The following is a 16,023-nucleotide window of genomic DNA, read 5'->3' as shown; positions in this document are numbered from 1 at the left end:
ATCAGAGCACAGAAAAAGCTCTAAATTTGCAGAATAATAGGGTTTTGTGCCACATGAGGCCATTTGGCCCATTGTGTCTGCACTGGCTCTATGAAAGAATGATCAAATTAGCTGTCTACTCCCCTGCTCTTTCCCTATAGCCCTACAAATCTCTCCTTTTTTATTCCTTATGCAATTTCCTTTGAAAATTGCTCTTGAATCGGCAGATCAAATCACCATAGTAAAACATTCCTCCTCTTATCTCAAATTATTTTGCCAATGTCTTAAATCTGTGTCCTTGGTAACTGGCTCACTTGTCAGTGAAAATTATTTGTCCCTATCGACACCATCAAATCCAGTCATCATTTTGGACACCACTCTTAAATCTCTGCCTAATATTCTCTGTGCTAAGGTGAACGGTCTGAGCTTCTCTTGTCCCTCCACATGTTTAAGACAGCGCTGCCCTATACCTGAATCATAGCTAATGAAGGCATGTGTTTAGCCTCAGGCCTATTGGATAATGAGGGTAGGTTTTGGACAAGCGCATCACCAGGGAGAGAGAGGGGCTCTTTTCACCCAGTCACTTACTTGCTACTTCTAGCGATGCGTTTCGACTGACGGCTTCACCGAGGTAATTCCTGGCTAGACACACGTAGATGCCTTCGTCTGGCTTGCTCCTCCGTCCATGCACAATGCGCAGAAAGAAGAGCGATCCACTGGGGAGCAACATGCGATGGGAGCGAGGGTCATCCTTGTCCGTCTCCACTCGCTCTCCATCCTTGTACCATTCAATGATGGGAGTGGGCCGTCCCTCTGCTTTGCAGTTCAGTGTAGCCGGCTCCCCTTTCGACACGATCAGGTCTGAGGGATGCTCGATGACCCGGGGCGCGGAGTCTTCCAGGCGCAGTCTCGAACCTGAAAAAGAAACATATATATGAGAAAAGTTCAGATTTTCTATCATGTTTAGCCAGTCTGGTGAGCCCTGTTACAAAGCCAATGGCATCAGTGGAAGATTTGTTAACAAGGAGGTAACAAGGTGGTTAACACTGCTGCCTCACAGCACCAGGACCTAGGTACAAGTCCAGCCTTGGATGACTGTGGAGTTTGAACGTTCTTGCACAGGCTTGTGCAGGTTAGGTGTGGTTACTGGTGTGTGGCATGGGCCTAGTTAGAATACTCTTTCAGAGGGTCACTGCAGACCTGATGGACCGAATGGCCTCCTTTTGCACTACAGGGATTCTGTGGTTCTATGGATTGTACGGCTGGAGGAGGTTACAATGGTAGAGAAGTGTTGTAACGTGCCCCTTTAAGGGTCCGGGTTCTTGGGATGGTCATGCGACCCGTGGGGCCAATCAGGCTGGAGGCCGTAAATCCTGGGGCTAAACGTGAGTTTTACTGTTATTTAGGAGTTTGAAGTCGTGGAGTATGGTAACCTTTACCGCACTCTCTGTAAATAGTTATTTGCCTCAATAAACCATTTATTCATTAATCTACTTGGTGGTCGCCAGTCTTTCAAGATACCAAGGGAAGGATGAAGTCTTGGAGAGACACGAGGGTGAGACATTTAAAATGGAAACATTCAATCACTCAGAGTCAGGAGGTCAGTGATCAAAGGGTGATGGGTGAACAAGGCGCAATGCACGATCACATAAGGGCAGTAGACTTTCAGATGGCCGCAGAAACGGAGATCAGCTAACTTCACACAGCCCCTCATCACTGATGGCCTCACTGCACTGCATTACCAAGGGGCTGGTTTAGCACAGGGCTAAAGAGCTGGCTTTTAAAGCAGACTAAGGCAGGCCAGCAGCACGGTTCAATTCCCGTACCAGCCTCCCCGAACAGGCGCCGGAATGTGGCGACAAGGGGCGTTTCACAGTAACTTCATTTGAAGCCTACTTGTGACAATAAGCGATTTTCATTTCATTGTTCGACCTCACCGGCAGTGAACTTTGCTATTGAGACAGCAGAGGAGCTGCAGGTCAGTTTGTTTTCATTGCTGTAGCCACCAGCACATCTTTGAAAGTGGTACTTTGACCATAGAAAGTTTACAAAAATAAAATTAGCAATTGATTGATTGATTGTCACATGTACCGAAGTACAGTGAAAAGCATTTTTCCAAAATGTTGGCCAAACATGAGCACAGTGGCAGTTGGTGGAGTCAACAGAGTTTAACCACTACCCTGAACAAAAATCATTTGCCTCAGTAAAATACAGTGTCCCTTTAATCCACCTTAAAGCAAGATGGAGAGACAAAACTGTATTCATAGCAGAGGAAAATGGCCTCATGTGTTTATTTCAGTCTGTGAGAGTCTGGCTGCACTTTCAATGTATATTGCACTTAATGCGAATCCCATTTCTGTGACAGACAGATTAATCACCTCACAATCAGCCGCTCTTATCTCTCCCCACCCCAAAAGGTTTTACAGGTACAACAGTAGGAAATGGGGCATTCTGTTCTCAGGAATGTTCTCCTTATCTCCACAAGCCTGACTCCTCCACACAAATACATCTTTATGCTAATATTATCCATTTAATCATATCGAAACGCAACATATTCACTCACAATGTGCCCTTTTCAAGCAGCGCATAAAGTCAATTACTGTGAAAGTAAAGAGTTGGACTGCATATCGCAGCCTTGTTATAACACTATCCATCTAATGGACCCTATCCTCATTATAACTCGACTTCTGTCACAATGAGGGCACTTCTTCAAACCCACTCTGCATTAGGATTACCAACGCTCTAGAATTGTGGTGAAATCTGCAAGAATTAAAGAATAATCTCAAGCTTATTGCTGCGAGTAATTGTAGGAGGAAAATTACAGCAATATCTAAAAATGTCATGTGTGACTTTCTTAACATTTCCTTTCACTTATTAGTTATAAAAATATTGCGAACTGGAATAAAAAGATTGACTGACAGTCAGGTACCATGCAATTGGGTGATCAAGAGCCTATTTCATAGAATCCCTACAGTGCAGAAGGAGGCCATTTTGCCCTTCAAGTCTGCACTGAACCTCCGAAAGTGCAATCCACTTAGGACCACTCGCCCTCCCTATCCCAATAACCCGGCACATTGAGCATGGCCAATCCACCTAACCTGCACATCTTTGGATTGTGAGACGAAACCGGAGCACCGGGATGTCATGATATTCAGATAAACATCATGGTGCTAACACACATACACACTGATGGACAGATCAACGGACCAATCAACACACACACAACATCACAGCCAATCACAAGCAAGGGCACACGCACTATAAACCGGGGAACACCACAGTTCCCGCTCATTCCAGCAGGAGACAACTCAGGGCACGGAGCTCACAGCAAGCCACTCAGACATTCACCATGTGCTGAGTGCCTCTCCAGGATAGTGTTAGGGCTGGGTCCACAGGTTAAAGGGTAATGAATGAACCACAGTAACAAGTTTACAGATGTTGTTATTGATAGTAATAAAACAAAGTTGCACCATCTGCAACCGTGTTGGTTCGTCTGTGTAGCAGAGCACCCAACACAACATGGGAGGAAACCACACAGACACGGGGAGAACATGCAAACTCCACACAATCACCCAAGGCCGGAATCGAACCTGGGTCCCAGGTGCTGTGAGGAAGCTGTGCTAACTACCGTGTCACTGTGCCACCCTTTCCATTTGGTGCAGGAATGTGCTATGTGGATGGATGAGGCCGGTGACCTATGGTGGGAACTTGGGGGCGGTGCATTTGAAGGCAGGAAATCATGTGATTAAACCTCGATGGGCAGAGTTTTATGGGCCCATCGTGGCAAGGGCGGGGCTGGAAAATGTGATGAGCTGCTCAAAGCTCCATGAATTTTGGCCGGTCCGGAAGATCACACAAGGGGGGAAAGGGCTGTAAAATCTCACTGCAGGAATATATCCAGAAAGTGTTGGAAACTGTGGTCTGTATATACACTGGGGCAAGGAGAAGACACTGTACCTTATCTGCAGTGTATCAAACTTGGCCACACCACACCTTCCCGTACCAGCCTCCCCGAACAGGCGTCGGAATGTGGCGACGAGGGGCTTTTCACAGTAACTTCATTTGAAGCCTACTTGTGACAATAAGCGATTTTCATTTCATTTTCATTTCATTCGTTTTTCACACTGTGTCCTGACCAAGGCGGATTCAGGATTAGAATAGTACAATTGTATAGCTTGGAAAGAAGTCATTTGGCTCATTCTGCTTGTGTCAGCTATTTGAAAGCACTAATCGATCAGTCCAACACTTTCCTTGTAGCCTTGCAAATTTCTCCTCTCTATGTACTTAACCAATTTAATTCTGAAATCTCTGTTAGAAGATTACACTCACTGACAGTAAGCTAATACTTGCTGACTGGGGGAGTGTCCCTAATCATGGCTGCATTTTTTTGCCTCTCTTTATCATGCCAGTCTGGGGATAGTGACTTGCTCTGAATGTTTTGGTGATCATCCCTAATGGGCTGCAGAGGTGAGTTCCAACTCCCTGTGGAGAACATACAGTTTGGACTGAAAATGTGAAATGTTGGTGCTGAGAGCGTGTATCATCACGCTGCAAGATGTCCCAACCTGAAGCCTGAGGCCTAACCAATGCAAAGGCTGTGTTTTTACTTAATCAGATTAATGGGTGTTGGTGGGGTGTACATCATCCGTTTGGGACCTGGCCATGAAAACTGTCAGGGGCACAGCAGATTACACCACTGAATATCTGTCTGCCCGACAACCATTGGAAAATCAACACTGGTGGGATGGAAGGCCTAGGCTGTGTGATTTAGGATTCCTGAGGATTCGGCAGCCAACATTATGGACTATGCATCGTGATGCTTCCAGTTATAATCAACACACAAGCTATCCTCATTAACAGGCTTGCAGTTGTAATTCAATGTTATGCTCAAACACCATCATTACCAAACTCAGTTATAATACTCTCTCTGTCATGCCCTACCCTCAATTTTAGACACACAGTTACAACACTTCCACTGTCGCACACCTCACCCTCATTGTCAGACAGTTGGTAATGAGACTCGCTCTGTTACACAACCGCCCTCATTATCAGCATAGTGATCCCACTGCAGACTTCATGCATTGGATCACATGCCCAGTGATTTGAAATAGTTAAATGGAAAACGTGGGGTGGGCACAACAGCCACATTCCTAACGTGCGTAGACAGGACACAGTGGGCGTGATTCTCCGCTCCCGCGCCGGTTTGGAGAATCACCTGGCGTGCCATTTTTTCCCGCGCGCCGGTCCGACGCCCTCCCGCGATGCACCCAAGCGGCGAGAACGGCCCCGTCGAGTTCTGCGCGGCGCAGGCCGGAGAATCGCCCGGGACACCCAAAATAGCGATTCTCCAGTACACCTGCTATTCTCTGGCTCGGATGGGCCGAGCGGCCTGCCCAAAACGATGGCTTCCCGCCGGCGCCATCCACACCTGGTTGCTGCCGGTGGGAACAGCGCGGGAACACTGGGGGGGGGGCAGCATGTGGGGGCGCGAGGGGGGTTCTTTCACCGGGGTTGCACTCAAAAGGGGTCTGGCCCACGATCGGTGCCCACCGATCGGCGGGCCGGCCTCTCTGAAAGAGGACCTCCTTTCGTCCGCGCCCCGCAAGATCCATCCGACATCGTCTTGCGGGGCGGCCTCGGGGAGGATGGCAACCACGCATGCGCGGGTGATGCCAGTTAGGCGGCGGATGACGCAGCACCGCTTTTATGCGACAGCAATGCCCGGCGCGCGCTGACGATGCTGCTTTAGCGACACACCCCCCGAGTTTCTCGCGGCCCCGATCCTAGACCATTTTCGGGCCCTGAATCGATCGAGATCGGGGCCGTTTCGTGCCGTCGTGAACCTCACGCGGGAGCGGAGAATCGCGCCCAGTGCTCTTACTTGGAGGCCAAGTACCTCTACCTCAGTGTATTCTTCGGCTATTTGTGATTCTAAGGAAAAAGTGTTTGTGTGGAGAATAGAACATATTTACACCAACTTTTCCTGCTTTATGATGAGCAGAATCATGACAGGGTGAACCTGGAATTCTCACACATGTGGAGCTCAGGAAGAGTGGAAGCTACCGACCTTGGAAAGATACTGGGTGGGGAGGATGGGAGTTTCCAGTGCCACCCGCCCCGGGATCGGAAATTCCTGTACCTTGTGCCTGGATCACTGTCTGTGCGGAGTCTGCACGTTCTCCCCATGTCTGCGTGGGTTTCCTCCGGGTGTTCCAGTTTCCTCCCACAAGTCCCGAAAGATGTGCTTGTTAGGTGAATTGAACATTCTGAATTCTCCCTCTGTGTCCCCAAACAGGCGCCGGAATGTGGCGACTAGGGGATTTTCACAGTAACTTCATTGCAGTGTTAATGTTAGCCGACTTGTGACACTAAGAAAAATTATTATTATCATTATTATTGTCCGCTGGGCGGAACTAGAGGATTCAGGCCATGGTTTCCTGAAGACCAGGCTGCATCGGCTTCGTGCTGACTGAGGAATTGATTGCATTTATTCTTTCATGGGATATGGGCGTCGCTGGCCAGGCCAGTATTTATTGTCCATCCCTAAGTCCCCTTGAGATGAGTCGCCTTCTTGGGCCACTGCAGTCCAGCTGGTACACACACGGCGTGAGCATTTCGGTACAACTGAATGTCTTGCCAGGCCATTTCAATGGGCAGCTAAGAATCAACCGCCTTGCTGTGGGTCTGGAGTTCAGACCAGTGAAGGACAGCAGATTTTCTTCCGTGGGGGACTTTAGTGAATCAGATGTTTTTTTACAACAAATGGGTGATAGTTTCCTGCCCACCATTACTAAGACTAGCTTTCAATTCTAGGTATATTAAGTAACTGAATTTAAATTTCACCAGCTGCTGTGATGGAATTTGAAGTTGTGTGCCCAGATCATTAGGTTGTTACTGCGTCATCATCCCTCCTCAAGATGGTGGAGACTAGGGTAAACTTTCCACTTTTCAGTCCAGTCAGAAAAATGATCTCAAAATATGCTTGAAATTACAGCAAGTGGATGCGACTTCCACAAAAATTAATTTGCACAATTACAAACATAAATGTTTCCATAAACTCAGTACAATCAGGTCATGTAATAATATATAATAGTTTCTCTTTCAGCCCTTATCATTGAAAAGGATTCTTTAAAAAAAAATTTTTTTAGAGTACCCAATTATTTTTTCCAATTAAGGGACAATTTAGCGTGGCCAATCCACCTACCCTGCACATCTTTGGGTTGTGGGGGTGAAACCCATGCAGACACAGGGAGAACGTGATTAAAAAGTATTCTTTGATGTATTGAAGAGTGGTAACCATGTGCAATTAGAGCTGAAAATAAGTTTTTCACCAAAAATAATTATTTTATTGCAATGTCCAGCCCTCCCTCTGTGAGCAACTCTTGAATCATTGGAAACGACTGCAAACAGATACTGAAACCTTGAATTGCTTCACTTGGGGACAGTAGTCAACTTCTTTCAGTAAATTAAATGCCTTTTCTGCTGAAAAATTTAAATATGCTGCCTAGGTCCTACATGCTGAAGAAAGTGAAGTGAAATCTGCAGAATCTTGCACGCTCACCCATCAAGAGTGGCCAGTTTTGTGGGTGCGGCCTGATGTGGCCAAATTGAATCTTGAAGCAGTGGAAATGTTTGCAGAAAACACAGGTGTAAATGGTTTGGTGAAACTTCCATTTTAAATTCCTCAATCGCTCACGCCATTTCAACAGTTTCTACCCAGACTGAGCTGAAAAAAACAACAGAAATCCAGCTCCTTTGTGCTGGAAGTGGTGAGTGTGAGGAGACACTGACCCTTCCAAGTGGGGAAATGCTTCGCAGACAGCAGAGACTGCAAAGGTATACTTTGCTGTTGGGTGACGGGCACTGTCTAAGACCTTTCAGCCATAGTGATCTGAGTGGAGGGAAGTTGTATAGATCCCACTTGGGCTGAATGACTCACATTGAATGTATTTTTTAAAAAAATTCTAATAAATTTAGAGTGCCCAATTCATTTTTTTCCAATTAAGGGGCAATTTAGCGTGGCCAATTCACCTATCCTGCACATCTTTTGGGCTGTGGCGGCAAAACCCACGCAAACACGGGGAGAATGTGCAAACTCCACACAGACAGTGACCCAGAGCCGGGATCGAACCTGGGACCTCGGTGCCGTGAGGCAGCAATGCTAACCACTGCGCCACCGTGCTACCCCACATTGAATGTATTCAGTGAACATTACACGTATCACAATTGTATTGAAGCACCTCAGAGTGCAACTTGATCTATGTTGAGATCGTGAACATTATTGCACTTTTGTGTGAAGCCGAGTTGAAATATTTGCAATGTTCTTTCAGATATTTTGCGATTGCACTTTATTTTTGAAAAAATAAAGTTTGTTCTCTTCCCAGCCTTTTGGCTAAGATTAGGCGTCAGATCAAGCCCAGGATGAGGTGCAATACCTTTTCTTGTCAGCTTGAATCTTGTATGTCTCTCTTGTGGGGACTATGAATTGAATTCAATTTGAATTTGAATTGGTTTTTGGAGCAAGCAAGGAGATGGATTAAGGGCTTACCCCGTCTTTGTGCACTGCCTTTGTACCTTTAAGAAAGGAATAAAAATTTCAAGAAGTTTGCTTTATACTGTACCCGGCAGGAAGATCTCTGATAGGCAATTGTATCCCTGAGTAACTCAAGGCTATGTGCAGGACAGTTGGACATCTGCCTCAACAGTCTGGACCAGGAGAAGGCCTTTGACAGAATATCGCACACCTACACGACGGATGTGCTCTCCAAAATGGGGGGCAAATCTGCAATTGGACCCAACTGCTCTACACAAACATCAGTAGTAAAATTTCAATCAACGGGTAGGAATCTGAAAACTTTCAGATCAAATCTGGAATCAAGCAGGGCTGTCCTCTCTCCCCTGTCCTGTGCATGTGCTGCATCAAATCTATTGCCGAATCCATCAGCAAGGATTCCAGGCAGCGGGTATACCTGGATCAATAGTTCAGAGCGTCAGGAGCATGCACCAAAAACTGGAAGAGGCGTATTGCAAAGTTGAGGCACGAACTGGGCATAGGGGAGCAATGTCCCCTCTCCAGGGTAAGAATCTGGTCATCGGGTCTGAGGTGCTCCCAGCTTCTGGTCCAGTCACCCGAGTCATCTTCTAATTCATCAGGAGATCAAAGATGACCTGTGTCTGAATGGACACCTCCTTGTGGAATGTGCATTTGCAAAGAAGGTCTGGCGAGAGATGCAATGGCATTTATCGAGGTCCATCCCAAGCAGCTCCTTGAAACAGGACGATTGATTCATTGTGCGTCCCTGGGACCAGCCCATAGAGCACAAACATCAATTATGCTGAGGATCATCAACTCAATGGAAGCCACTCTTTGATCAGCCTGAAACTTGTAGGTCTTCGGGTGCAAAGAATTGTCATCGGGGCAGCACGGCGGCGCAGTGGTTAGCATTGCTGCCTCACGGAGCCGAGGTCCCAGGTTCGCTCCCGGCTCTGGGTCACTGTCTGTGTGGAGTTTGCACATTCTCCCCGTGTTTGCATGGGTCTTCCCCCCACAACCCAAAGATGTGCAGGGTCAGTGGATTGGCCACGCTAAATCGCCCTTTAATTGGAAAAAATGAATTAGGTACTCTAAATTTTTTTTTAAAAGAAGAAAAAAGAATTGTCGTCGACCAAGTGTTGCAGACTGGCACATTCCAAAGTCCAGGATTATGTGCTGAGGGACGCACTCAAGCTTGGGGCAGCTGCAGCCAAGTCGAAATGGGGAAAGACCATTGTGTAAGTCCTTTCAACTAATGTAGACCGATGGGCTGGCAACCATGCAAAACGTCTCGGACTGTGTGCTTAACCATAACTGTATGTAACTGTATTGAAGCACTGCAGTGTGCAACATGACCAATGTATATAGTTTGAAAAGAATTGTACCCCCGTAACAAAAATATTGAAATGTTAATAAAGTTCTCAATACTGAATCGAAGCACCTCAGAGCGCATCTTGATCTCTGGAGAAAATGTGAATATCATTGCACTTTACTGTTACGATAATTTGAAATGTTTTGTAATGTTTCTTTCGGATATTTTATGAGTAAAGTATATTTTTGCAAAACAAAAGTTTGCTTGTGTGGAGAAAGGTTGCTGTCTAAGATCTTTCAACCATAGTACACCGAGGGGCTCGGAATTGTATAGACCACCCTCGGGCCACATGACTCACATTGAATGTTTACAGTAAATATTACATGTATCACAATTATATTGAAGAACCTCAGAGGGCAACATGATCTAAGTAGAAAATTTGACTATCATTGCATTTTCTCTAATGGCTATTTTGAAATGTATGCCACGTTCTTAGTATTCCTTGCAGCACCTCAATAGTGCAACATGATCTATGTAAAAAAAACAAATGAATGTCATTGTACTTTCTGTGATGGCCATTTCACCATGTTTGTAATGTTCTTTTAGATGTTTGTGAATAAAGTATATTTTTGGAAAAAAAGGTTTGTCCACAACATGAAATGGGGGCAGAAACAAGCTATTTGGCCCCTAGAGTCTGATTATGGCTGATTTGTTTGTGTTTCAAGTTCTACATTCCCATTTTCCCACAATAACCTTTGATTCCCTTGCCTAACAAGAATCTTAAAAATATTCAATGAGCCCGCTTCCACCGCCTTCTGAGGCAGAGAGTTCCAAGAGTTAATTTAGGACATATCAGGGTAGATACAGAAAATTGAGGTGCAGGAGTAGATTTAGTCTTGTTGGACAGTGTCTCATCTGTGGTGATATGTTACTTATGACACTGGCTCCTATTGTTACTTTCAATTTCATCTGGATGGCTGAGAATTTCCAGGAATGCCAACTACTTTGGAATTTGGGGCTCTCCGTGACTGGTGCGGCACGACCTAGGAACGCTCATGTTGCAGTGCACTTCCAGGGACATGCTGTTGATTTGACATTTACAAAATACAGCAAATGAGGGGCGGCATGGTGGCACAGTGGTTAGCACTGCTGCCTCACGGTGCTGAGGACCTGGGTTCAATCCCAGCCCCGGGTGAAGTTTGCAAATTCTTCCCGTGTCTGCGTGGGTCTCACCCCCACAACCCAAACATGTGCAGGATAGGTGAATTGGCCACGCTAAATTGCCCCTTAATTCGAAAAAAAGAATTGGGCACTCTCAATTTTTTTTTAAATACAACAAATGAAAAGGCCGCAACTCCCTAATCAACTTAAGTAGGAGCTAACTGAGTGTGGTGAATGCCTCAAGTTCAATGTGCATGTCTCACAGTTCTAGCTGATTGCTGGGTGTCCTTTCAGGATCTTAGACAGAGCAGCTGTGTCTGACATGATCAGCCACAGATATTGAACATTTCATGCACTTCATGTGGCTACAGAAACATAGGAACAGGAGTAGGCCATTCAGTCCTTCAAACCTATTCTGCCATTAAATTTGACCAAGACGGATTCACACCTTGGCTCCACCTATCCACCTACCTCCATATCACTTAACTAACAAAAACCTACCACTCTCTTTTTTAAAATAAATTTAGTGTACCCAATTTTTTCCAATTAAGAGACAATTTAATGTGTTCAATCCACCTACCTTGCACATATTTGGGTTATGGGGGTGAAACCCATGCAGACACGGAGAATGTGCAAACTCCACATGGACAGTGACCCAGAGCCGGGATCGAACCTGGGACCTCGGCATCGTGAGGCAGCAATGCTAACCACTACGCCACCGTGCTGCCCTTAAAAAAAACCTACCACTCTCAAGGCTGGAAGCTCCAGTTGTATCATCAGTCGCTGCTTTTGGTGAAAAAGAAGATTATATTTCTACCAGCCTTTCATTCCCTCCCTACTCCCTCAGGAACCGATCCTCTGCTGATTGATTCTGTTATGGTGTGTGTAGTCATATGTACAAGATCCCAATGACACCCCTTTGTGTGCCCTGTAAAATTTGAACACCTGGTTTTCCAACTGCCCTCCAATACCTCAACAGAGTGGCGACTTAGGGATATTTGTTGGGGGGGGGGGCATGATATTCAGGTGAACATCATAGCACATACATACATACATAATGATGTACAGATCAATGGACCAATCAACACACAGAACACGACAGCCAATCACAGAGAAGAGCATACACAGTACAAAACAGGGAACACGACACTTCCCTGGGCACTCGAGCAGGAGACGACTCAGGGCACAGACCTCATTGCCAGCCACTCAGACATTCACCATGTGCTGAGTACCAGAGTTACTATGTTAATAGTTGATTGAAATAAAACTGCGTTGTACCATTCGCAACCGTGTTGGTTCGTCTGTGTATCAGAGTACCCAACACTTCATGGTACCAGGTGTGATTTGATACCTACCCACAAATCTGCCATCCTGCGCCATGGACACCGTCAACACACCGCAGCCATTGCAAGTCGCTGGGAACCTCGGCGTCAATTGGCAGCTGTTCAAACACGCTTCCAGCTCTTTCTGAAAGCCAACGGAAAAGAGAGCGCCCTGGACACCAGAAAGATCACCATCCTCCTCACCACCGCAGGTCAGCACGCCATCCATGTCTACAACTCCCTGGTGTTCGCGGATGACGAGGACAAATCCAAATACAAGACGGTCCTTCTCAAGCTCGACCAACACTTCAATGCCGAGGTCAACGAGAGCTTCGCGAGGTATGTCTTCCAGCAGCGCCTGCAAGGTAAGGATGAGCTCTTTCAGTCATTCCTTACCCATCTCCACATCCTCGCGCAGTCCTGTGGTTACGACACCACCTCAGACTCCATGATTCGGGTCCAGATCGTTTTTGGGGTCGCCTCGGGCATCCTACGCCAGCAGCTTTTAAAAATAAAAGGCCTCACCTTAGCCTCTGCAATCGAAGCCTATGTCCTGCATGAAAACGTGACTAGCCGCTATGCCCAATTTCAGGTGACCGAATCGGCGCGGCGGGGGTCCTACGCGGCCGGATCGGCGAGCCAGGTGTCCCATGAGGCCGAATGGGTCCAGGCGATCGACTTCCTCCCGGCCCGCGGCCCGGACGAGGGCGGCCATTTCGCGCGCTTTTCAAAGCCTCCAGCGCTTGTGTGCGCCAAAACCTACGGCAACATTGAGGGACGTGATGCGCAGATGCGCTCGACCCAAGACCGAACTGCGCATGCGCAGTGGCGCAACGAACGCCATGACGTCGCGACGTGCGGCAACTGTGGAGCTGCACATTTAAAGCGGCAATGCCCCGCAAGAACCCAACAATGCCTCAGCTGTGGCAAGGTGGGCCACTACGCTGCTTACGTTCGAGCAGCTCAACCTGTCAATCTTCCACAACTCCGACAACCTCGCAGGGACGTGCGGACCATTCAGCCTCCCCATTACGAATTGTGCCCAGACGACTTCCAGACCGGTGACACAGATGACCGAGACGCCTTCCGTGTTGTGGTCATTGATGGGAACCGAGTTAACACGATCAATCCGGGTGATAAATGGTGTGCCACCCTGACGGTCAACCCGAATTCGTCGCCCACCTACTAGACTGGACTTATGAGACTGTTTATACAATGTACTCATGCAACCACTGTGTTAATATGTTTATGTTCTTATCGTTGCAGGAATTTGTTTTATCGTTCAACATTTCTCCGTTCTTTGTTTATGGTACAACCTCTTTATTATGTCACACCCGACATCGCCCCTTGTATATAGTTAAGCCCCATGTACATGCTGTAAATATTACACACACACACATTTAGCTATACTCAGTACACATCTCTATTTATAACCATGTAGGCACATAATCTTGTAAAAAAGGTGGGGATGTCATGATATTCAGGTGAACATCATCATACATAATGATGGACAGATCAACGGACCAATCAACACACAGAACACGACAGCCAATCACAGAGAAGAGCATACACAGTACAAAACAGGGAACACGACACTTCCTGGGCACTCGAGCAAGAGACGGCTCAGGGCACAGACCTCATTGCCAGCCACTCAGACATTCACCATGTGCTGAGTACCAGAGTTTACTATGTTAATAGTTGATTGAAATAAAACTGTGTTGTACCATTCGCAACCGTGTTGGTTTGTCTGTGTATCAGAGTACCCAACACTTCAGGGGGGGGGTTCACCAAAGCTCAGACTGATCCCATGGTCATCATGTCAATACTAAATAACAATCAAATGTAAGGAACCCTTGTTGATATCGCCTGAACCTAGGTTCTGTCACTAATTGAAACAATCCCAACTTCCACCAACCAATCTAGCATCAATCAGGGATCAAACCTGAAACTTACTTTTTTATTTCCTAACTGCAAGGTTCAAAGCCAAACTGAATAATTATATATATTGCTCACTAAACCATGGGAGAGAGTGGGTGACAGTAGTCAGGGAATAATGGGCGGTAGGGGAGGATGGGTGGTTGCAGGCAGACCATGGATGTTCTGGATCACAAATAACAACGTTCTGAACTGCAATCATCAGTGTGTGTGCATGCATATATTTGCATGTGATTATATACATATGTGTCTGTGATTATGTGTGCACACATGTGTTTGCGTGTGCATATATACATATGTGATTGTGTGCAGAAATCCATAGAATCCCTACAGTGCGGAAGGAGGCCATTTGGTCCATTGAGTACCCATCTTCCGACAGAGCACCCTACCTGAGCTCACCCCCCTGCCCTATCCCCGTAACCCTTAACCTGCATATCCCTGGCCATTAAGGGACAATTTATCATGGCCAATCCACCTAACCCACACATCTTTGGACTGTGGGGGGAAACCGGAGCACCCAAAGGAAACCCACGCAGACAGGGGAGAATGTGCAGACTCCTCAAAGATACCCCAAACCAGAATCAAACCCGGGTCCCTGACACGGTGAGGCAGCAGTGCTAACCACTGTGCCAACTTTCCGCCCATACGTGTGCATGTGGTCTGTTGAAAGTTAAGGTGGACACAATCGGCTGGCATGACAGTTTAATTAGCTTTCTGACTGACATAGACATTTTACTAAATTCCCTGTGAATTTTAGTGCAGCTGAATCGATTTAACCGACCTGAAACTGACAGATTTCCTGTTATTGAAATCATGTCAGTGTCAAGTAGATTGAAATGTATGATGGAATAGATGGAAAGTTCTGTGAAGTACACCACTGACATATGTAGCCATCTGGGATGGCCACGTCCCGATTACAAAATGGACACTTGCAAAGACTGCAGGGAAAATTGGACAATGCTAAGAAACACGCAGGTGCAAGCTCTGTCTGTTGATTAGAACCTTAAACGCTCACATAGGACAGAAACTACCAAACGATTTACATACTAATGAGCCACCTCCGGGGGCAAAAGGGAAACATTTAGATACACAATGTTAGGACAGACTCCCCGGCGCCAGAAGAAGCTAAGACAAAGCAGACTGAAAATCACCAGACACGCCCAGCGATCAGGGAACCACCCCTCTATTGGAGGAAAATTGATACCAATGATTGGGAAAGACCCAATTAGTTGAGGTCAAGTTCAAGGCCCGCCCAAAAGAGCGCGAAGCCCTTTGCAGTATAAGAGGTATCACCCAAGGGAGAATCCTTCTCCTTTGGCTTTGGCTCTCAGCGAAGAGAGAGACCAGCCTAGCAGCTGCATCAGACCAAGTAAATACCAAGTCAACGCACACTACGAGATAGACGCTCCTAGTTGCTACCCTGTAAACAGCTCAACCCAGCAGCCTCAGAACCGAGCGCCGGCCATTGTTCCTCTGACTGAGTGGGCGCCCAAAGCTAAGTATAGGCTTCAGTAATAGTGGTAGTTTAGTTTGTAGAGTTCATGCATGAGTAGATTTGACTGTGTGTAAATAAATGAACATTGCTTTTGAACTTACTAACTGGTGTATCGAATCATTGATCAGTATTCGGTTCTGAACCTTGTGGCGGTGTCGAAAGATACGTGGCGACTCTTGAGCAAACGTGATTAAATAGAGCCAAATTAAGAACCAACCAAAAGTTAGCAACATTTGCTGGCAACATCTGTGGGGACTCGACTTAGAAGTGGCCTAACCACTCCGAG

The 16,023-nt window shown here is 46.6% G+C and overlaps 1 protein-coding gene across 4 annotated transcripts in view; it reads right to left on the bottom strand.

The window, feature by feature from the left end:
• robo3 (roundabout, axon guidance receptor, homolog 3 (Drosophila)) overlaps positions 1-16,023 on the bottom strand; it is a 709,023-nt gene that overhangs the window by 328,192 nt on the left and 364,808 nt on the right. For all 4 annotated transcript variants that reach the window (XM_072486721.1, XM_072486718.1, XM_072486719.1 and 1 more), the window contains exon 2: positions 568-894. In XM_072486721.1, the coding sequence (XP_072342822.1) occupies positions 568-894 (327 nt within the window). The remainder of the gene's footprint in view (positions 1-567; positions 895-16,023) is intronic.

This window comes from Scyliorhinus torazame, chromosome 21 (assembly GCF_047496885.1).
Source record: "Scyliorhinus torazame isolate Kashiwa2021f chromosome 21, sScyTor2.1, whole genome shotgun sequence".
NCBI classification, from domain to species: Eukaryota; Metazoa; Chordata; class Chondrichthyes; order Carcharhiniformes; family Scyliorhinidae; genus Scyliorhinus; species Scyliorhinus torazame.
The sequence above is the reverse complement of the archived record's forward strand: the minus strand, read 5'-3'. Positions and strand labels throughout refer to the sequence as shown.